The sequence below is a fragment of the Ostrea edulis genome, chromosome 2 (assembly GCF_947568905.1).
Source record: "Ostrea edulis chromosome 2, xbOstEdul1.1, whole genome shotgun sequence".
Taxonomy (NCBI): Eukaryota; Metazoa; Mollusca; class Bivalvia; order Ostreida; family Ostreidae; genus Ostrea; species Ostrea edulis.
The window spans coordinates 19,061,510-19,084,325 of NC_079165.1; the positions used below are offsets into that span (position 1 = coordinate 19,061,510).

General features: G+C 35.9%; 2 protein-coding genes across 2 annotated transcripts; one reads left to right on the forward strand and one right to left on the reverse strand.

The window, feature by feature from the left end:
- The first annotated feature begins 1,270 nt into the window (after positions 1 to 1,270).
- On the forward strand, positions 1,271 to 8,939 carry LOC125680266 (bromodomain-containing protein 2-like). The gene is made up of 4 exons (XM_048919718.2): positions 1,271 to 1,399; positions 6,808 to 6,885; positions 7,254 to 7,355; positions 7,731 to 8,939. The coding sequence occupies exons 1-4, from the start codon at positions 1,397 to 1,399 to the stop codon at positions 7,962 to 7,964; spliced, it is 417 nt and encodes a 138-aa protein (XP_048775675.1). The 5' UTR covers positions 1,271 to 1,396; the 3' UTR covers positions 7,965 to 8,939.
- A 7,102-nt stretch (positions 8,940 to 16,041) lies between these two features.
- On the reverse strand, positions 16,042 to 22,538 carry LOC125680265 (uncharacterized). The gene is made up of 3 exons (XM_048919717.2): positions 22,426 to 22,538; positions 16,689 to 17,101; positions 16,042 to 16,599 (listed from the first exon to the last, which is right to left on the reverse strand). The coding sequence occupies exons 1-3, from the start codon at positions 22,431 to 22,433 to the stop codon at positions 16,496 to 16,498; spliced, it is 525 nt and encodes a 174-aa protein (XP_048775674.2). The 5' UTR covers positions 22,434 to 22,538; the 3' UTR covers positions 16,042 to 16,495.
- Between the last annotated feature and the right edge of the window lie 278 nt (positions 22,539 to 22,816).

A 22,816-nucleotide genomic window follows, 5' to 3' on the forward strand; every position in this document is an offset into this window, starting at 1 on the left:
CGAATACTCTTTAAAATCACCTTTGAAGTCGTTTTCATAAAGATGCCGACACGTTATTACATCGTTTCAATTACACCCCGAATCAGTTGAGATACTCTACATGACTTGTTAAATGTATATAATATCATAAGTATATATACATGTATACTCACGCAACTGAAATTTTCTTGAGAAGTTCAAGTTGTATAGGAAATGAGTAGTAATATGAGTAGTCAATACATGCATATATATCTAATCTTTTTCTATCTTGTTATATAGGAAATGAGTAGTAATATAAGTAGTCAATACATGCATATATATCTAATCTTTTTCTATCTTGTTGGAGCAAGTTACTCGCAACAATCGTTCATATCACACTTTTGAACATTGTTTACCTTTTACCGGAAATAGTATTCCGGAAGACGAGAATGAGCCGGCCGGCGGTAAATCTAGTACTCCCTACTCCTGATGGTCCCAGATTGCGATGTTTTATAGATGATATTAAAACCGGCGAACAGAATAACTTCATACTTCTAGGGAACAATCTTTATGTCCAAATTGATTCACACAATCAAAAAAAAAAAGATTGTTATATATAACACAATGTTGTCAGCTTGAGCAATATGGTAGATCTATCGGCTTACCCCTCCCTCGCAACTGAATCATATTTGTCATGTAATGAATGACAACATGTTCTTTGATATTGGTATGTAAAATATCCATGGATTTTTCATGTATTTGACACCGGTATGTAAGATATCCATGAATTATAAGTATGATATTGGTATGTAAGATATCCACGGATTATAAGTATGATATTGGTATGTATGATATCCATGGATTATAAGTATGATACCGGTATGTAAGATATCCACGGATTATAAGTATGATATTGGTATGTAAGATATCCATGGATTATAAGTATGCTATTGGTATGTAAGATATCCATGGATTATAAGTATGATATTGGTATGTAAGATATCCACGGATTATAAGTTTAAAACCAGTATGCACGATATCGTGGGTAATAAGTTTAGTACCGGTATGTAACATAGTAAACTGTTCATGCCTTATTAATTACAGTTTGTTGCTATTGGTCCCGGTGGATTGTTCTTCATTCAATCAGAGATGAGGAGTGACTGTCTTTTCCTCACACACAAAACAAAATATGCCATTAAATCGCTGTAGTGAATTGTACCACGAGAATCCAATAGATTCTACATTTAGAGTACAGAGACGGATGTTGAACTGAGCAGGGTATTTTTTCCATGAAGACGACTTTCGTCCTTTGTACTACTACTTGCAGGGGGTGTAATTGAAACCCGGAAAGCCCGGAAACTTGATGCCTATGCAGAGTATGCATAAAAATTGAGCGATACGTAACACAGTAGTAACACGGGGAAGCCAAATCAGGAAAATGGTAAAAAAAATCATAATTTTCAATATTTTACTAAATACATAACTGGAGAACATATCTTATTGAAGCATTGAGAATATGGTAAATTTCAGAAAGAATCAGGTTTCAGCTTTTTTTTGTTTCCATATTGAATATGATATTCAAAATATAGCAATTGGGAAATTTATGTACAGTTACTAACATTATTTATCTGATATCATCTGCAGAGTTATTTGTTATGTAATTCTCATGACATTGAGGTTTACATTTTTAACAGGACTGTTGTAAATGCAAAGGATCAGCTAGCCAGTGCTCTACTAAGTGAGCCATCTGACCAATGGCAATCGAACCTGGCTGACTGTCCGCCACATTCACCCTTCTTAAAGGCACAATTAATACAGAATCTTAATCCCTAGTCGGTAGACCACATGTCTGCTCAATATCTTGAGAGTTGAGAACCATTCACTTGATCATTATGATATTTCATGTGGGTTGGTTATGAGTAAAAGAGGACCCCTATTGATTTTGAGGTCAAAAGGTCATGGGTTAATCCACTTTGGACATAGGAAGATACTGTCTGCTCAATATCTTGAGAACCCTTTGCTTGACAAACATCAAACTTGGTACTCTGGTACATCCAGTGTTTGAAATAACAGTGCACCAGACCACCTGAGACACATAAATTTTGCTGTAGGCAAACAGATTTCTCTGTATAGATGCCCGACAGGATGCGTTAAAAAAATTTGCTAAATAAAATGGAGTCATATTATGCATGTATCTACTTATCGTTGTAACAAGCCAAGGAGCTTTATGAAATGATATTTGGTCGGGATCAAAGGTATGGGGACTGAGTCCTAGTCATATAATTGCTGTAATATTAAAAGATAGAAGTAATAAAAGTTATTTCAAAAATTGCAGTAATTTTCTCAGGGCTAGTACATGTAGGTCTCTGGCAGGGCATACAACTTTTACAAGCAGTCAGACCTGCATGTCAAGCTAATTTTACAGCGAGTTTCAAACACTGGTACATCATAAAGAGTAGATGACCCCTATTGATTTTGAGGTTACATGGTCAAGGGTCAAACTGGACATAGGAAGATACTGTCCACTCAATATCTTGATAACCCTTTGCTTGACAGACATCAAACTTGGTACACTGGTGCATCCTCAGGAGTGGATGACCCCTATTAATTTTTAAGTGGCATGGTCAAGGGTCAATCCACTGGTACATCCTAAGGAGTAAATTACCATAAAATTTTGGGTTCACATGGGTAAGAGTCACACTGCACATAGTAATATATTGGCTACTGTATTTTAAGAATCATTTGCTTGATTGACACCAAACTTGGTACACTGGTAAAGAATAGACGACCCCTACTGATTTTGAGGTCACATACTACCACCCACATTTTATTAACACCACATACCACCACACACTACCGCTTATACGCTAAATAACACCTACTCCCCACTATCGGCACACCAGTTCCCTTGACTTTGGGTTTCTTTAACACTACTCACACTATTATCTATATAGGTACTTAATTTTGAGATTGATTTAGTTTTATTAGTTTGCATGTTTCACCACCATAACACCGCTCACATTTTCGTCAACACCACACACTACCAACCAAATTTTCACTAACACCATATACCACCAATTTTGTACCACATACCAACCCTCACATTCTCATGAACACGACTACTGGCACCGCAGTTGCCACCACTCATATTTACTTTAACAAGGATCCGTGTTTACCCTACTCTCAATTGTGTAATCATTATAAGATTGTTCATTATCTTCACTTTTTCATGAACAATTATGAGACTTCCTAGTTGATATAGTAAAAACCCAGATCTATAGAGAGACCAAGTGCTCCGATAAAGGGAAGTTTAAAATGCATCTAATGCAGGATACTCTTTTTTCATTTTCAAGAATATGCCAGACATAATCAAATGCGGAAAGGGGGATTTCTTTATGTGTCAGAAGTGTGTCCTAACTTTTCCTTTGGTAACAGGAATATATATATATATATATATATATATATATATATATATATATATAATGATTGCGAGCAGAGTGTAAAGGAGTGACGATATACGGTGTATGGTGGTGTATAAAGTATATATATATATATATATATATATATATATATATATATATATATATATATATATATACTTTATACACCACCATACACCGTATATCGTCACTCCTTTACACTCTGCTCGCAATCATTATTATTCAAATTAGATTTTCTTACATAACGTAGTGATGATCGGGAGAAAATAGAGGGGCGATTTCAAGGTCACAATGTGAATTATGACCTTCGCGCAAATATAAAAATGTTGAGTGATTTTATACGAAATTGAAATAATATATTATTTGACAAGAAATTTTTTCACGTATACGGCTTATCACTTGATAACGCCTATCAATAGAACGACACCACATAGTACGTCGTGACGTACTTTTTCGTTGTGATCTCATAGGGTGCGAAGTGTACAGATAGTTGTTTTTATATACTATAAAACTGTTCTGCTATATCCATACTAGAGTTTAGGTCCAAAGTACTTTTAGAGTAAAATGAATTATTTTTAAATATATAGTGTAAAACTATATGGGTTCCGGGTTAGAATAAGTCCTCACTTCCCCTTGCTTGTCGTCATATGCGACTAAATGGGGCGGTCTTTCGGATGAGATCGCAAAAACCGAGGTCCCGTGTCACGGCAGGTGTGGCACGATAAAGATCCCTCCCTGCCCAAAGGCCGTAAGCGCCGAGCATAGGCCTAAATTTTGCAGTCCTTCACGGGCAGTAATGACCTCTCCTGCAGAATGATCTGACTCAAACCACACAATATAGTGAACATATGATGAAACTCTTTGCATGTTAACCGAATTCAGTTTTATAGAACTACCGAATAGCTGAGCTCATTGTTTACAAAACAAAGTCATAGCGATTTTCAGAAATAGCCGCGTTTTCGAGAAATGAAAACGAAACCTCTCGCCTATCTATTTTTCTAGACATGATGCAATACTACGGACCAGTAAATTATGTGTAAATTTGTTCATTGAATAAATGTGTAAACTTTCAACCATTGTTCTTTAATTCTTTTTATTTGAAAATTTAACATAAAGGAATACACCAGGAATACAAAACGCTCACACGCTATCCCCCCACACCTCGCCTGCTACACATCCCCACCGCTCCCCACCTGCCCAGCTTGACCGCCCCAACCCCGCTGGCCACCTGGCCAACTGCTTGACCCGTCTATAAAACCCCGCACTCTAAACTACACTCAAAACTGCACTCAGTTGAACCACCTATCGGCCCGCACTCAAAACTGCACTCAGTTGAACCACCCATCGAGGCGGGCTATACTACTTCTACTCAATGGACATAAGCGCCGAGCATAGGCCTAAATTTTGCAGCCCTTCACCGGCAGTGGTGACGTCTCCATATGAGTGAAATATTCTCGAGAGGGACGTAAAACAATATTCAATCAATCAATCAATTTTGCACCACTGGGGGCATATATGTTTTACAAACATTTCTTAAACAGTATGACATCATCAAATTTTGTCGTACGTCCTCTTTGTAGGGTTTCAGGGAGCAACCTCTAATTCTGAATTACAAATGTATCTATCGAAAACTGATATACTGATATTCAAAGTTATAGAACAAAAAGATGTAGATAAGGAAACATATTCAACAAAATGAAGGTTTAGGAATCAGTCCCTAATGTATTTTTCTGAGAGTTGCAATATTTGTATCTATGATGAGAAAAAGTCCAAGAAACTTTTTGACCTACTTTTAGTTCTAAAGTAGGTCACGGTGCACCAATCAAGTTGAAATGTGAACTTATCATGCTTATTATGTATTTGTCTGAGAGGGAGGTTGTGACAAAACAGGGAATACATATATCCATAATGAAAAAATCTAGTAAACTGTTTGGCCTACTTTTACCCCGAAAGTAGGTCATGGTACACCAAACCAGTTGAAATGCACTGATCTTGTATTCCTCCAAGAGGAAGCTTGTGACAAAATTTTAGGGCAATATCTGTATTTGTAATGGAAAAAAGCCTGGAAAATTGATTTACTTTTAGCCCAAAAGTAGGTCATGGTGCACCAATCCAGCTGAAATGCAAACTCACTCGTATGCTTCTTGAGGAAGAAATTGTGACAAAATTTCAATGATGCAGAGGCATTCAGTACAGAAAAAGTCCAGTAAATATTACCTTGGAATGACACACGGACAGCTGAAAAAAATCTAGCTGAAAGGCAAACTGAACTTGTATTCCTCCAATAGGAAGCTTGTGACCAAATTTCAGGGCAATATCCGTATCCGTGATGAAAAAAGTCCGGCAAACTGTTTGACCGACTTTTAGCCCTAAAGTTGGTAACGGACCAATCCAGTTGAAATGCAAGCTGAACTTTTATTTCTCTTAGAGGAAATTTGTGACTAAATTTCAGGGCAATACCTGTATTCATAATGGAAAAAAAAACGTTCGGAAAACTGTTTGACCTACTTTTAGCCCTAAAGTAGGTCACCGACCGACGGACGGACCAATCCAGCTGAAATGCACACTGATCTTGTCTTCCTCCAAGAGGAAGCTTGTGACAAAATTGCAGGGCAATATTTTTATTTATAACGAGAAAAAAAGTCTGGAAAACGTTTTGACTTACTAGTAGCCACAAAGTAGGTCATGGTGCACCGATCCAGCTGAAAAGCAAATTCACTTTTACACTTATTGAGGGAGAAGTTGTGACCAAATTAAAAAGCTGTACATGCATCCGCTATGGGGAAAAAAATCGAATAACACGACCTCGGAGAGCCAGACGGACGGACGAACAGCGCCATAACATAATACGTCCTGTTTGACGACGGGCCTATAAAAACTGAAATAATTTCTTATGCATTATGAACGCGATTTTTTTTTTCTGCAGATGTCAGTAAAACATCATTGACTATTTAATTGGTGATTTACAGGGAATTTGTAGGAACTTTGATCATTTGAAAATAGGACAGATGACCTACTCGATGCTCGCATCGAGATTGTGTCTAGTCACAGGAGCTATATTTATGGTTACAATGAGTTTCGGGTCAAAACGGGCTGAGAAATTAGTCCGCGCGGTTTTATGAAGGTGCTTCAACAGATTCAATTCAAACTTTGTGAGCTCGCCGCTGAGAGGGGGTCATGAGGAGGCATGCAATTAATTTTCCAAATTTTCAAAGTGGTCGCCAATTCAATTCAAGTTTTGGGTTCTGAGTATTTCTTTACATTGAATTTTCAAATGTTTCTCAAAATGACTACCATTTTAAAATGGCTGCCAAAAAAATCAAGTTTGTCAGATTTTAACCAAAGTTTGTAGGTTGAATTGAGGATCCCGAGTTCATTTCTGGCATCAAAATTAAATTTCTCTTTTCAGAGCCAGCATGGTAAAATGTCAGAGCAGCTGAAATACTGCAAAAATTTAATCAACGAATTATTTTCCAAGAAACATCAGGTTAGTTGTTTAAGATATATGTTTATGACACACTGCTCTGTCCACGAACTGGAATGAGCTGAACTGTGTAAAACTTTAACAGATAATTGAATTTTGCATATGCAGACATTTTTTTGTCAGCAAATCAGTGCCTCTCTTGATACATGGCACTATGTTTCCATTTGATGAGCTATGCTGAAACACATTGTTGCATCTTTGGCTAATGTTGCTGTGTGCAGTACGTCCTTTCTATGTACATGAAATGAGCACATTTCAAAACTGATAGATAGTCCCTTTTTAAATGTACATGTACCTGTTTTTCATGCAAGTTTAGGTGAACGGTGCCAGAACTGACACTATTATAATTTTGATGTTCTTGCCTGTTTCAGACTTACGCTTGGCCATTTTATAAACCTGTGGATGCTGATGTTCTAGGTCTTCATGATTATCATGATATCATCAAAAGGCCTATGGATATGGGAACAATTAAAGTAGGTTGAATAAAGATTATGATATTTTAGGCCACACCCTCGAGATGAGGATTAATACACATGTCCTGTATAATCAAAACTGGTTGATGATGATGATACTTGATATAAATATTGTTGTATCATTTAGATTTGTGCAGGGACAATTTTTTTTTGAAGATCTTTATAAAAATGTATTCTATTAGGATTTTTGGGAGGGGGTTGATTACCTAGATAAAAAATGACAGGTCATGAAATGCTGTGATTCACAGTATGAAATCATATCAAGGACAGTGATATGGTAATTAAAAATTTACAAAATATTGATTTTTAGACGGAGAACGTTGTCATTGTCATTCATTGTATGTTTGATTAACATTGACCAAATCTGTTTCACAGAGAAAGATGGAAAACCATGAATACGAGACATTTATGGCGTTTGCAGAGGATATGAGATTAATATTCAAAAACTGCTATAGATACTATCCTGCTGATAGTGATATGGTTGCAATGGCACATAAACTTCAGGATGTGTTTGAAGTGAAATTTGCCTTTATGCCAGAAGAGAAATGTACATGTAATTGTATGATGGTGGATAATTGGTTTCAGGGTGTCGAGTCAGACTCAGTGTAGTCAGATTCTGGTGATGAAGGTTGTGAAGAAGAGAGGGAACAACAAATCAAGAAAATTACTGAAATGGCAAGTTAAGCCATATTGTGTTATATAGTAAAATACAAGTGTTGTACATGTAGAAGCGTAAGATGATGAGAACATGCGTGTCATTTGATCCAAGTGTAACGTTCATTCACTACTAAGGATGTGATGATTTTTTGAGTCGGCTCGCGAAGCGAGATGCTCCTTGCTGTCAATGGCATGCAGATTTATAGCGCCTCACAAACTTTCTGTTTATTCTTACACCGACAGCAAATAAATCCCGCGCACAAAGATCTTCAAAAAATTTTCATTTGCTTTTTTGAACAGCTTCATTAGGTTTTGAAGACATATCATACATGTGTGTTGACATTCTTATAGCAATGCAATTTAAATGAGTCTCCTCAATACGTTTAAAGAAACTAAACATTATAAGTGCGCATGAATACATGTACATGATGTAAGCAAATTAAGTCAATTAAGTGTCACAGGCGATTGTACATTAAACATGCGACGTACGTATGTATAAATATATCAACTACAAAAATAGATTCATAAACATGAAGCAAATAACTTGTAAGTAAATATTTTATAGTAAAGAAAATAATATCTCGCTTTCTTAGGTTGGAAAAGCATAGTAAATATTTAAAAATGGTATTGGTTTTTTTTATTTTAATGATGATTTTTATATACATATACTCTTGCTTGTAGTATTTTATTTCTTCCTCTTAATCTTATGCTTTTGTCTTGTATATTCTTGCATGAAATGTTTTCTTTTATTTCTTATTCTTTTGTTAATCTGTAATATATCTGTGTATATGTGTACATGCATGCTATGTGTCTTTGTCCTTGATGTACATGTATGTGATAGTCGGTTAAAAAAAAGCTGTACAGAGCTTGTGTTTGATATATTAAATGTATATAGTGCCGACTTTAAATAAAATTTACTTTACTTTGCTTTACTTTTGGTCTATTACGACCGATCATACTCCACGTCGAGTCATTGTAATAGTCAGTATTTACGTTTTTTCCAAAGTACAGAAACCCATTTCTAAATTCATGTGACTGTATATGAGATTCTGTAAACAATTACCGATGCCTCCTTTCAAAGAAGAAAAAAAAAGGGGGGGGTGCTTTGCACTTGTCGGTCGGCAGACCACATGTTCGCTCAATATCTTGGGAATCATTCACTTGATCGTTATGAAATTTCAAATATTGGTTGATTATGAGTAGAAGAGGACCCCTATTGATTTTTTAGGTCAAAAGGTGAAGAGTCAGTCCACTCTGGACATAGGAATATACTGTCCGTTCAATATCTTGAGGACCCTTTGCCTGACAGACATCAAACTTGGTACATTGGTACATCCTAAGGAGTAGATGACTCCTAATGATTCTAAAGTCACATGGTTAAAGTTCAAGGGTCAAAATTGACATAGGAATATACTACCCACTCAATATCTCGTGAACCCTTTGCTTGACGGACATCAAACTTGGAACACTGGTACATTTAAGAAGTAGATGACCCCTATTGATTTTGAGGTCACATGGTTAAAGATCAAGGGTCAAACTGGACATAGTAATATATTGTCTCCTATATTAAGGCCAAGGGTCAGTCCATTCTGGACATAGGAAGATATTGTCCACTCAACATCTTGACTTGAATTGGTTTGGTACTATTATCAATGTTCGTCATCCTTGATTACTACTATCTTGCTCCTTCCATCTTCACAATTCAAGGGTTATTGATTCGATACTTCGCAGTAACCCTTGACTTGTGAAGATGTGCTCCTTCAAGATTACCTATTCCTGTTGACAATGAAGTACGAGTCGACTCTCAGGCCCTTCAGGTCTTTGATTTTACAACTTTATATGGTTTTTGAAACATGGGAAATGATGTAACTTTATATGATTACTTAATGGCAATTATGAAAATAAATCATTGGAAAACTATACTTGTAAGCATGTATCATTGAAGTCCCATTGTCTCTTGCAGACTAAGAATTCATAAGAGCAGCTAGCAAAGTTGACTTACGGAACATATGCAAAAGTTAAAAGTGAAAAAAAGAACTTTAAAGAAAGTAAAAAAGTGAAGAAAAAGGACATGTCATTTGTGAAACCTGTATTAGGGGAGACAGAGACTCCATAAACAATGTCTGTTACTAGTGTTTCTTCAGTAGTGCTGCAGCCTGTGGACATTTCAAAACTGGCGAAAACTCCGAAAAACAAATAAAAATTCTCCCTCAGAAACTAGAAGGAAAAGGACTACTAAAAAGAATAAGGGCCATCGGCCCCATTCCCAATCCAAAAAAGTGCCTTTTTTCTCAATTTACAGGTGAAAAATCCTTAATTTAACCATCCCTCAAACTCAAAAATGTTCATTTAATAAAGAAATATGAAAAATACGAACGTTGCCGTGGTTTGTTGACAGTTTCATTTAGCGTCTAAATGATCAAGATGCATGTTATACATTGTAATGAATCTTTTAACCTATCCTGATGATAAAACAAATTGTACTTGGAAACTTCGTTTAATAACGTGGATGTAAAACAATAAACCGAGTTTTGATAAGAAAAATAATTGTATAGATATGGTTTTAACAATGAACTAAAGTTTCAAGGTGAAGATAACGAACAGTGATCAATCTCATAACCCCTACAAGCAATACAAAATAGATAGTTGGGCAAACACGGACCCCTGGACACACCAGAGGTGGGATCAGGTGCCTAGGAGGAGTAAGCATCCCCTGTTGACCGGTCACACCCGCCGTGAGCCCCATATCCTGATCAGGTAAACGGAGTTATCCGCAGTCAAATCAGTGTGCCAAGAACGGCTTAACAATCGGTATGAAACACGTCAGACAGCATTTGACCCAATGTGAGGTTGTATTGACGAACTAGATCGTTATAACGACCATAGAATTTGCGAAATGCTGACTTCAATCGAGACTGTTGAAATCCCTGTACCATCAACTTGTTTGTCAGTAGCTTACCTCGATTTAAAAACTGAACATACGCAGAACAAGCTCTTGCATATCGAATCAGTTGAGATATATAAACACCATATGCAGGTGATAATGGAATATTGCTACATAAATGTGGGAAGTTGACGATGGAGAAGCTGAAATCATCCCGTTTGTCATACAGTTGAGTTAGTTTGCCGTTAATGTTCATTTTCAATAAAATATCTAAGTATGAAGCTGTAACTGACGGTAAATAAATTGAAAATATTGAACATACTTGTGATTGAATATATACAACTTCATAGAATCAGAATGAATCTGAAGCACGTTAAATCAGCAGAAAATGTCGATTCACGAATCATTGTCATCCTGTCAGTAATTCCTGTTCGTAATCTCCGATGTGCATTGACCTCGGAAGTCACAAGTTCGGAAAAATGCAAGCGGCACCGAACACGTGTCAGATTTGTAAACAATTTAACATACATTTTTTATAGAAAATTCACTTTCAAAATTTCATTTGAGTGGCACATTTGGGTAATTATTACTTTCTTACACTTATAGTACTTCTTGTCATTCATCATCGTCAGAAACGCACGGTCGGTCGCACTAGGTAATATTTTAAAACAAACGAAACGTGTAGTTACTCACGCCCGTTTCCATCTTTGTATCAGCATCCCGATTATGTTCATCGTTCCCATGTCTGTGTATACGACGCAATGGCGGTTTATACGAAACGCTCATTGTAAGCACATAATATGCTCTCAAACAATATTCTCTTGTTTATTTTGCTGAATTTTTCTTCAAATCTTGGGGATTATATTAGTTATACCGATAGGTGTTAATTGATGCACAATTGGATAGTTGAAAAAATACCGTCACTTACAGCTTGCATTGCTTTAAGTAAGAGTCACTCAGATGTGGAGGACTCGTGGTGTCTTTTACCTCGAGTTCAGAGGGATATATCGAATCGACATATGAATGAAAATGATTATTGTTTATAGATAAAATGTCGTCGATATATCATCTGTATGTCGAGCAAGAGATTTTTTCTTCTCATGTAGAAGCTTTTGAATAAATTCTGCTTCATATGAATATAGAAACAGGTCAGCTAACAAAGAAGCACAATTCGTGAACATGGGAATTCCAACAGACTGTTGAAAGACCTGATCACCAGAGACTACGAAGATATTGTCAATGAGGAACTCCAGCATATTTTCATTTCAACTTCAGAGTACTTGTGCGTAGAAATAGAGTGATTTTAACAAAGTAATACGGTATCTTAGATGACTGGTAACTAGATACAAATATTTCCTTTTTCCATTTTTTGTTGAAAAAGAAAATGTCTATGATTTCAAAAAGTCTAGTCTTTAATTTATCATGAGGAATGGGCGTGTAAATTGTTGAAAAGTCATACGTTTTCATGTTTTGCAATTTCAAATTTACTAAAATTTCTTTAGAATGTTTTAGAATCCACACATGATTTAAACCACTTCTGGCATATGTTGTGGTACAGTACGTGAAGTTTAGGAATCCAGTATAGGTACGGTAGCTCATATTCATCCGACCCATTGACTAGGATATTAAATGTGGCTAAAACTGAAGCATGGTTTTGGGAAAAATTACATCTTTTGAAAGGTCAGTTGGAGTATAAGTACGATTACCAAAAGTGGAGTTAATGCCAAGTTCGTTTACAATACAGTTGTAATAGTGAGCCAAAGACATTGTTGTTGCAAGTTTTGTCAGCTGGAACCAAAACATATTCCTCATGTAACCTATCTAATTCTTTGATCACTTCTGGTTTACTAAACATATAACATAGAATGACTGACGAAACGTCTGTTGGGTTAGGTCTCAATATATTTATTCAGACACAGTGATGGAATAGACAATATATAGGTAAATATCTATCTCTAAAGATAACCCTGAACTATGATAAAACAACGATATGCTATTAATTTAACAATCAAAGTATATGCTAAACAATGTTAAATCTTGCTGATTTCCACCAAGATACATTTATCAGTTAAGGGAGATAACTCTAAAGATGCATCATCTTGCAAAATCGTATTTCTCCCATCAATATTCATAAAAGTAATTAATCAAATAAAACAACAATATTGCCAAACCCTTCTATAGGAAGAAGCTTCCCTCAGACAATTACAGCTAGGACAATATACCAGGATTGACTCAATAATTCAATAAAGTACCATGTATGTAAAATCACTATTTCATAAATTAAACTAAATATCAAATTGCTCATTTTGAACAAAGTCATTGAATACTTTTGATAAGCATAAAATCTATGCAAACTGATTTACATCTACTCTATTCTAATATCAAATAATAACTATTTTCAATAAAATATCTAAGTATCAAGCAGAAGTGGATGACTCTAGATCTGTGGTGCTTTTATTTCGAGTTCACAGAGAAATATCGAATCGACATATAAACGAAAGTTATTATTATTTATAGATAAGACGTCGTCGATATAACTAAATGTCACACTGAAGGTCACAACTTCTCATGTAGAAGTTTAAAAAGAAAATAAATTCTGCTTCATATGAACATGAAAACAGGTCAGCTAACAAAGGAGCACAATTCGTGCCCATGGGAATTCCAGCAAACTGTTGGAAGACCTGATCACCAAAGACCACGAAAATATTGTCAATGAGGAACTTCAGCATATTTTTAATTTTAACTTCAAAGTACTTGTGCGTGGAATCAGAGTGGTGTTTAACAAAGTAAGTTATAGAATGACTGATCACCAGGTATGAATATTTTCGTTTTCCATTTTTGTTGAAGAAGCAACTGTCTATAATGTCAAAAAGTCTAGTCTTTAATTCATCGTGTGAGGAATGGTCGTGTAAAGTGTTGATTTGAGAAAAGCTTTGCGATTTCAAGTTTACAAAAAGTTTTTTAGAATTTTTTAGAATCCACATTTGATCTACATCACTTCTGGCATATGTAGTGGCACAGTACGTTTGAAGTTTCTCCTTCACAGCTGTTAATATTTTCGTGAGGAGCAAAGATAGGGGCTTGGTAAAACACTTACTTGATCCAACAATGTATCTTTGTTTGTAAGGGTTTTTATGAAGTTTAGGAATCCAGTATAGGTACAGTAACTCAAATTCATCCGACCCATTGACTGGGATATTAAATGTGTCTAAAACTGAAGCATTGTTTTGAAGAATTTCATCTTTTGGAAGGACAGTTGGAGTATAAATACGATTACCAAAAGTGGAATTAATGCCAAGTTTGTTTAAAATACAGTTGTAGTAACGAGGCTTACAAAGGTAATGTTGTTAACTGTACAAGCTTTGTCAGCTGGAACCAAAACATATTCCTCATGTAACATACATGTATCTAATTCTTTTATCACTTCTGGTTTACTAAAGACAGGAGGATAGATGGTACGTACTTTTGTTTTAATATGTCTATTGCGGGATTTTAATATTCCTCTTACACTTTTAATCCATTCTGACAATGTAGCAAGTTCTTCTTTTTCAAATTTAGTCCATCGTCTGGCATAATCTTCGACAGAATTCATAATAGAGATGAAGTTCTGTCGCCGATTGAAAGACCGAGGTTCTCTGTATTCAGAACCTTTTAGAATAAGTGATTTGAGGTCATATCAACATCACCAGTAATGACATGTCCAGCTGGACTATAGTTGAAAGAAGATGAAGAACAAGAACACGGAGGTGGATTAAGTATAAGATGGTCTATATCTAGGCACTGCAAAAGTTTGTTTATAATTAAAAAGTTTGGATGCAATAGTTGAAGTATATTTGTAGGATATACAGGGAGTAAACTTGAAATAAGTTGGAATACACGACTAGACTCTTTTATGACCAAGAATGTTACTTATGTTGACGACATCTATTCCTTTGTTTGTAAAACTGGCGTTATGATTCGGAAGGAATATCATCCGTGACCCGTGGTTGTTTCAAGATCCTGTGATTGGCAACATCCGTAACTATAGCTGAAGAACAAGATATTGGGAGATATCAGAGAGTTACAGATTCACACCTTATAAATACCTTTGATTTACGGCGCACTAAAATGCGCACGGTTGAGGCATATTGTATCGTTGTACTCTTGTATAATAAAACAATTCCTAACATATTTTCCTACTATACTTGTGTCCAAACATACTTTTGAATATTTATTAGAGCTCCATACGATCCGAGAGTTCACAGCTGCAAATGATTTCGTTCGTTGACGTAGCCATGTTAGGTAGCCAGTCAATTCAAACACGGTTGCTATTCGTATCTATTCATAATACCCGTGACAAGTTATGTACTCGGTCTTCATTTATTATAAACACTAATAATTAAATACGAATAATTAATAGAAATTTAATAAAATATAGTTCTCCATCGTCGGAAACCCACGGTTGATTATGCTTCTTCCTCTCTCCGAACGAAGCGTAATCAACCGAGGGTTTCCGATGGTGATAGTTCACCTAAAGGTAAAATAAGTTTTTGATTATTGAAAATGCTACAGAAGCCTCGTTTGGATTTTACACTCGTATGACAGGGGTGGAGACCGAACCAGACTAATGAAAGCAACTTAGCCTTGAGTTTACCTATCAAAATAATTACTATTTAATCGAACTGGGATGATTATTATTTAAAACATTTGTGGCATTATTAGTTGATATCTAGACACTATTGTGCAAGTATGGAAATGAACTGGCAATATTTCAGCCATTTTATATAATAAATGAAGCGTTCATACATGAGTTAAATAAAATATCGAATGGGATGTAAAACAATATTCTAAAAAACCAGTAGGACAAGTGGGGAAAAACTAAACTTGCTCATATTGCACAGCTTGCATTGCTTATTCCAATTGGCATCTGATCCACATTCTGTGCTTCAGTGAAACTATTCTCTTTAGAGAAGTATACAGGCATAGCCTACATCCACTTCTCTTCGCAAACCTTCATGTTTTGATTCTGGAAAACGTGTGAATGCCGGAACCGGTGACGGTTCACGCTTCGACTCAAATATGGCTGGATTTACTTAACAAACACGCTATTTCCACAACTTTAACATTAATTTCAGGATATGCCTGTCCACTACACTGAAGAGAATACAGTGAAACTAGTCTTTACTCAGCTTATTACGAGCAATGCATCAACAAATCTTCCAAGGTTATAGTTGTTCCGTGCTTTCACATTAATAACGTAGAACACTAGAATATAAATATGACATACGAATAAAAAATCTGATGTCATTCACACATCTAAAAGTTATTCGAATAAAAAAAACAAGCATTTATCTATTTTACATGATAAGTGTAATTTTCACGATCTGTGACAAAATGATGTACGTTGCTTGATAAAAACTGGTATGGAGACATTCAAAACTTCCTTAAATTACCCGGTTCTCATGAAGAGAGAAGTCATGTTAATCATCGTAGTCACTTCCTAAATCACCCGGTTCTCATGTCTCATGAAGAGAGAAGTCATTTTAATCATCGTAGTCACTTCCTAAAATCACCCGGTTCTCATGTCTCATGAAGAGAGAAGTCATTTTAATCATCGTAGTCACTTCTGTTTCTTCTGCTCGATCTTTCCATTTCCTGCGTTTGCAAAGGCGACCATGCCTCCATTGGCACTTATGCTACCAATGTGAAATGTGTTGTGAATATCTACAATTGTAATTAAATGCATATCAAGTAGAATCATAAATCTAAAAATAAACTATTTTGGAATTTTAAGTCAAAATGGACTGTCTTACGAGTGGCGCCCTTTGTTTCGTCGGGATGTGTCCTGGCCGGATATGACGCCTTTGTCTCGCTGCTTTCGTCATTCGCTTTCTCCTTGTCACTTTCAGGTCCTTCTTTAATCCTGTTAATACTTTGTTCTGTTTCTTCTATCAGGTGTACAATTTGTTGATTGACATCTTTCACCATGTCTTTTAATATCTGATAGTCTCCTGGCGACATGATACCTTTCCGCTCAAACAAATCCAGTACGTCGGTAACGTTGGTGATTGATTGCTCTCTCGGTGTTGTAAGGTGTTTTCTGCAGTTCAGTAGAAATCGCCGGTGATCATGTCCGCCATTGAAAGACTTATCCAAGTAATCCAGGGCCACTGCTGATAGGAGTTTGTTATGGAGATTTCTAATCTTCTCCTTGTCATTGGACATACTAGTTGATGGGGAAAATAATTGTTACAAACGAAGAAAACGATACAAATTTAAAGACATACATGTATATATGATAAGGCTTTATGTTATACAATATGTATTTCGGTGTGACCGTTGAGAGGAGCAAAAGCATCTTGTAACACTTTTGACATTCATTTACCGCAGGAAATGTAGCGCAGATTATGTACACACTGTATTGTGATGTATTAATGATGAATACGTCCACTGTGTATATGAACATTATCTTTGGGTACTAAAACTCAATCCTGTATTGTATTCTATGATTTTAATCATTCATGTTTAAAATGTTAGATTTATCCCCTAGAAGTAGTATCAACGCTGAAATATTTGAAAAGCTGGAGTATTTGAACATTAGCAATAGAGTAACACAGCTTCGACTGAATCACATCTTTAATATTTTTCATGAAAAATGTCCAGATTATTTAAAAAATAATTTTAGAAGAAACTGTTCATCCAGATCAACTAGATCAAGTAAGCTTAATTTCTTTTTACCAAGGGTTGAGAAAATGGAATCAGAAACTTTTTATTTCAACGGCATCAAAGACTGAAATTCTCTCCCTGATCAAATAAAATGTATAAACAATAGATTTTCATTCAAATCTGCAGTTAAAAAACATTTCCTCAATGAACTGAAGAAAATGGCAGATAGTGATTTCTTGTATTATTGATCCACATTGTCTTGTGAATACATAGTTATTACAGTTGTTATTTATTCCAACAATTTTCAATACTAAGCACATTGAAATGTAAGATATTTAAAAGTATTCATATGTGTTTCAAATCAATGTCTTTCAATATCTTTCTTGTTTGCATTGTTTTATTATGCTAATAATAATACTATATTGTGTATGTCATATTATAAGATCAGAAGGACCCCATTGGAAATAAGCCATATGGCTTTCATGGGTTATCCTTGGCATAGGCATATACATTAATTTACTCACTGTGCTCTTAAAGTCAAATAGCTGTTAAAATTTACATTTTTATCTATTGTATTTAACAACAACTTTTGTTTTAACTATGTATTCCTCTGTGATATTGTCTTGTATTTATATTGTATATGTGCCTATTCCTAAATAAATAAACTAAATGTTCAATGTTGCCGTTTGGGCCCTACTATGGAATAAATCACACCATATCATATTCACAGGCACCTTTACCATTTAGGCCAAACATGTATATACGGTCACCCGACCGACCCTATATTTTCGCCCCGACCCTAAAATTTTCTATCGGAAAATATGTAATTTTCCGGAAATTACGTCTCCTTCCGGAACTGAATCCGCTATTACTCCAATTCCATAGGGGTTCAGTGAAAACGGCGAGTGTTTTATCTCTGACCTTCAAAGAGTGTGCTCACCTGAAAGAGTCGATAAGTGTTATTGCACCATAACCTGGGTTTACGACGGATATGACGACAGCGTTGTGGTTATTGACGTCAAATTAGGTGAGATCAAGTGTTACAACTAAGAAATGTGACTTAATAGATACTTTTTGGGGAGTAGACCAAACGCCTTGTTATTGGGGACTTTTTTTTATGTACAAGGGGATAGGGACGAATCCTATGGGGTGGAGTGGACAACCTAACCGTCCGGTAACCTATATCTAACCGCCGCCTAACCCCCAGCAATTTAAAAAGCTCGGTATTGTCGGGAAATAAAGTTCTCTAATGGGGATACATTTTCGCAAGATATTGTTGTCCTCACCTGAAACTTCATTTGGTCTACCCTCAGGAAATGCTTAATAACTGGTGGATTTCGATGAATTTTGATGGACAGCTTCATTTTGATGCCCTTTAAAGGGTTAGCACCTAAAAGAATTTCTGCGACCCTTTTAACAAAAATTTAGCCACCCCTTAAAAGTTGGGGTTAAAATGACTTCAATGTAAAGAACCCGTGGTGATCCGATCCTCAGTACCCCTTGCTTGTCGTAAGAGGCGACTAAAGGTGGTAGAGCATCCTTACTCGTTTGGAATAATAAAATATTTAATTTATATTGTTACGTGTGTTCAGTGTCTTTAATTTTACGATAAATAATATCAGCATAATATGTGAACTAAATACACAAACAGGTTTCCATAGTTAGTATTAAGGTAGCTCACTACACTAAAGCTTATACTCTGTATGACACCACGTCACAAGATGGCGATTTAAATGTTTTGTGAAATTATTTGTACCGATCGATTTGTTTGTCTATCATCGAAGCTCAGTGGTTAAAGCATTGGGCTGGTGAACCGCAGATCTCGAGTTCGAATAGCCCCAGAGTCTTTTATTCATATGTGTTGAAATATTTTTTTTCTCTATAAAATCTTGTTTTTATCCAAATTTGTATATGTTTTGCCTTTTTGGCATATATATACTTATAGTATATCATCATATCTTTTATAATTCAATCAATTCGTGCTGATTTGAGAAACTATTTCTGGGTGTAGTGAGCCACCTTAAACATAACTTTCAACATTTGAAATTTATCTTATGGCCAGCTATAGTTTAGGTTGGTCACGGATTGTTTTTCATGGTTCGTTGGTTAGTTTCTTAATAATTGGTCACATGACAGTTCTTGGTCAGTGTAAGATTCAATTTGAATTTAAAGATGGAATTGGGCAGTTGCAATTGTACCAGTCTGATTAAAACCACCCCCTCCTCCTGACGAGTGTAAGGAGGAGGGGGTGGTTTTAATCAGACTGCAATTGTACTTCAGTTAAAAACGATAAAGATCCCTCCTTGCTCAAAGGCCGTAAGCGCCGAGCATAGACCTATATTGTGCAGTCCATCACCGGCAATGGTGACGTCTCCATACGAGTGAAAAATTCTCGGGTGAGACGCTAAATGTAACCAACCAACATAAGAACAATGAATGTAAAGTTGTGGGGAAATTGTATGGGATAACACTATCCCTAGCAGTGGCGTAGCTACACAGTAGCACTGTATGCACGTGCTTACAAATATTTTCGTTAAATTTTTATTACATATTACGAAAAATGTCCTCAGCTTCTGGGGAGCTGCCCCCCCCCCTACCCCCCCCCCCCCCCCCCCCCGCTTACAAATATTTCAAACCTAGCTACGCCACTGCCTAGCAATCGGATCACGCGCTCAATCGGATCACGCTCGTCATTTTCCGTAACCGCTGCTATGGAGAACTATTTTGTGTTTTAGCTTCAAATTATTCACTACCAAAAGTACATTTCCCTCTAATGTGTCATAAATGCGCATTGGTGTTTTTTTTTTGTATTGATATTAATGCGGTAATTTATGTCAGTGGTAATATTTCTTGAAAGTATCAAAATAGATTTCAGGAAAACTTTCAAGAGCAGAATATAAAGCGTCATGTATATATAGGGCGCACTTAGCTTACATCAAGTGGATTCAGAAAAAAATATTGCATGACTTTGACCTTTGCTTTCAAGGTCAAATACATGTAACCTGAGTTAATCAGAAATGCATGAAAAATAATCTTATTCGCTAGCATTCAAAATTTCAAATATATGCGCTGCAGATGATTATGATAATGAGGAGGGTTTTTTTTTCCTCTTCACATTACCATATAGGTAACTTCCAATGATTAACAAAATGTGGGGTCATCTCCTCTTCGCGAATCACATTCATTGACCAAATTAAACGACATGACCGACTATTGTGTCGTATTTTGGACGATTTCTAGTGAGCAAATTATTCAGAGAGCTGAGCCCGTTTTTGGGCGAAATCGATGCCTACATAGTACATGTGCTCTTTCATGCATGTTCTCAAACAAGAACAACATTTTAAAATATCATCCAAACGATAAGAACAACGTCTAACAGCATATTTCAAGCCTTTTAAAATCTGTAAAATCCAGGAGCTTCCGGGGGCTTCGCTCCCTGGGCCCCCACCAAGGCTTTGCCCTGGACCCACTGGGGGCCTCAAGGTGGCCCCCAGACCCATTGCCTCTTAAAGTTTCGCCCCCCTCCCCCCAACCGCAATCCTGCATGTCATGGTAAGCAATAGAAAATGATGCGTTTACTTGACAAATGAAGCATCCTTACATGTATCTGTACATCACACATCACCACCGATCTTGTTCCTGTCCAAGAGGTGGAACAGGATATTTTTCTAGGAATATGTCTCCTACCTAGTCATTTTTACTATTTTCTGCCATTTTTGATAGAGGAAAATCAATAAAATGGCGCAAATTTTAAGGGGGGGGGGGTGTGGAGAAAATGAAAGTACTCCAAATAAAAGTAATTCAATAAATCAAAAGATTTTGTCAATTATTGCTCTTAGAGGGGAAGAAATTATTGCTTTTTTTATCGTTTACATTTTTCTAAACAAGAGACCAAGAATTACCTTAATTTTTTTAATTTTAGGGGGAGGGGGGCTTAAATCCGCCACTCATGTATATGATTTGTGTACATATAATCTTTATGTAATGTTACATTAATCACGATAACGATTTGTCGTCTTGAACGATATAATAAATACCTTATTTTCATAAAATCTAACAGTTTTATTGACCAAGTTTAAGGAGGAATATCACACCAGAGAAGTTTGGTGTGGGGGGAAAGTGAACGATATATATATATATATATATATATATATATATATATATATATATATATATATATTAACTTTAAATGAACATAACTGCCCTAAGTGAAGAAATATTTAATATAAAGCACAGAGAATTTCACTTTATTTGGATACCCACTTCCGCCCCCCTACCCGGGGTTATGTATAGCAGAATATTTGTAAAAAATGATATTTAAAAAAAAGGTATTTATACAGGCGAAATTGCATACCAAGTGCGCTATACGCCTTTGTTTGTTCCGATATAAAAGAACTCTGTAGCCCAAAGACAACTCTAGATGTATTCTGAATGACAAAGAATGTGCAGCGTCACATTCATTTAATCCCTGCCCTATTTACAATGTGAGGGGCTGCAGTGGACTAGGATGCGATGACTAATGCAAAGAACAAAAGTTCCTAACTATCTTATCACTATGTAGACTTTTGTTGGTCAAATCGAAAGTAGAATATCAATATTTGATACAAAAGTTATTCGATTCAAGGTTCTCCCATCCAGGACCACTGAACATAATTCGTGAAATATTGGCAGTACTTTCTAAATGGGAAATGATACTTTACAATTATTACACTCACGTTTCATCGAGAGAATTCATTTTGAACTAGGTACAGTGTATAGTCACGATCGAGTTGAATTTAAACATATATCTAAATATTAACTTCATTTCAACGTGAATCACTGAAATATCATCATCAAGCAAATTCAAGAAATCTTGAAAATCAAAAATATTGCAAGCTAACTCACTTTGACATGCCCTCAATACAGGTGTCGAAAATATTCCAAAATAGATTTTAAAAAATCCAGTTATTGGTGTCTATAAATAGAATTCTACCTTTCCGAAGGGGTGCTGCTAAAACGCGGAAACGGAAGATATTGTATGCAATAATGTTACGAGGAGGACATTTTGTAAAATAAAAGGTTTGTTATGAACAATGGAAGCAGAAATTATATAGAGAACGGGGAATCATCCTCAGAAACCCCCGTTTCGTATACTTCATACAAATGTATTTTAAATTAATTTTAAGCCATTTAACTTATTATGGAAAATATTAAGCAAGCGCCTGTGGGTACCCCCCCCCCCCCTTTTTTTTCCCCTTGGCTTTGTTATTTTCTGACACCACCTCCCCGATTATGT

What these genes read in the sequence shown, in the direction of transcription:
- LOC125680266 (XM_048919718.2), top strand. An exon ending in TATTTTCCAAGAAACATCAG is followed by an intron (nt 6,886 to 7,253) that starts GTTAGTTGTTTA and finishes TGCCTGTTTCAG; the next exon opens with ACTTACGCTTGGCCATTTTA. An exon ending in TGGATATGGGAACAATTAAA is followed by an intron (nt 7,356 to 7,730) that starts GTAGGTTGAATA and finishes TCTGTTTCACAG; the next exon opens with AGAAAGATGGAAAACCATGA.
- LOC125680265 (XM_048919717.2), bottom strand. An exon ending in CGAAACAAAGGGCGCCACTC is followed by an intron (nt 16,600 to 16,688) that starts GTAAGACAGTCC and finishes TTACAATTGTAG; the next exon opens with ATATTCACAACACATTTCAC.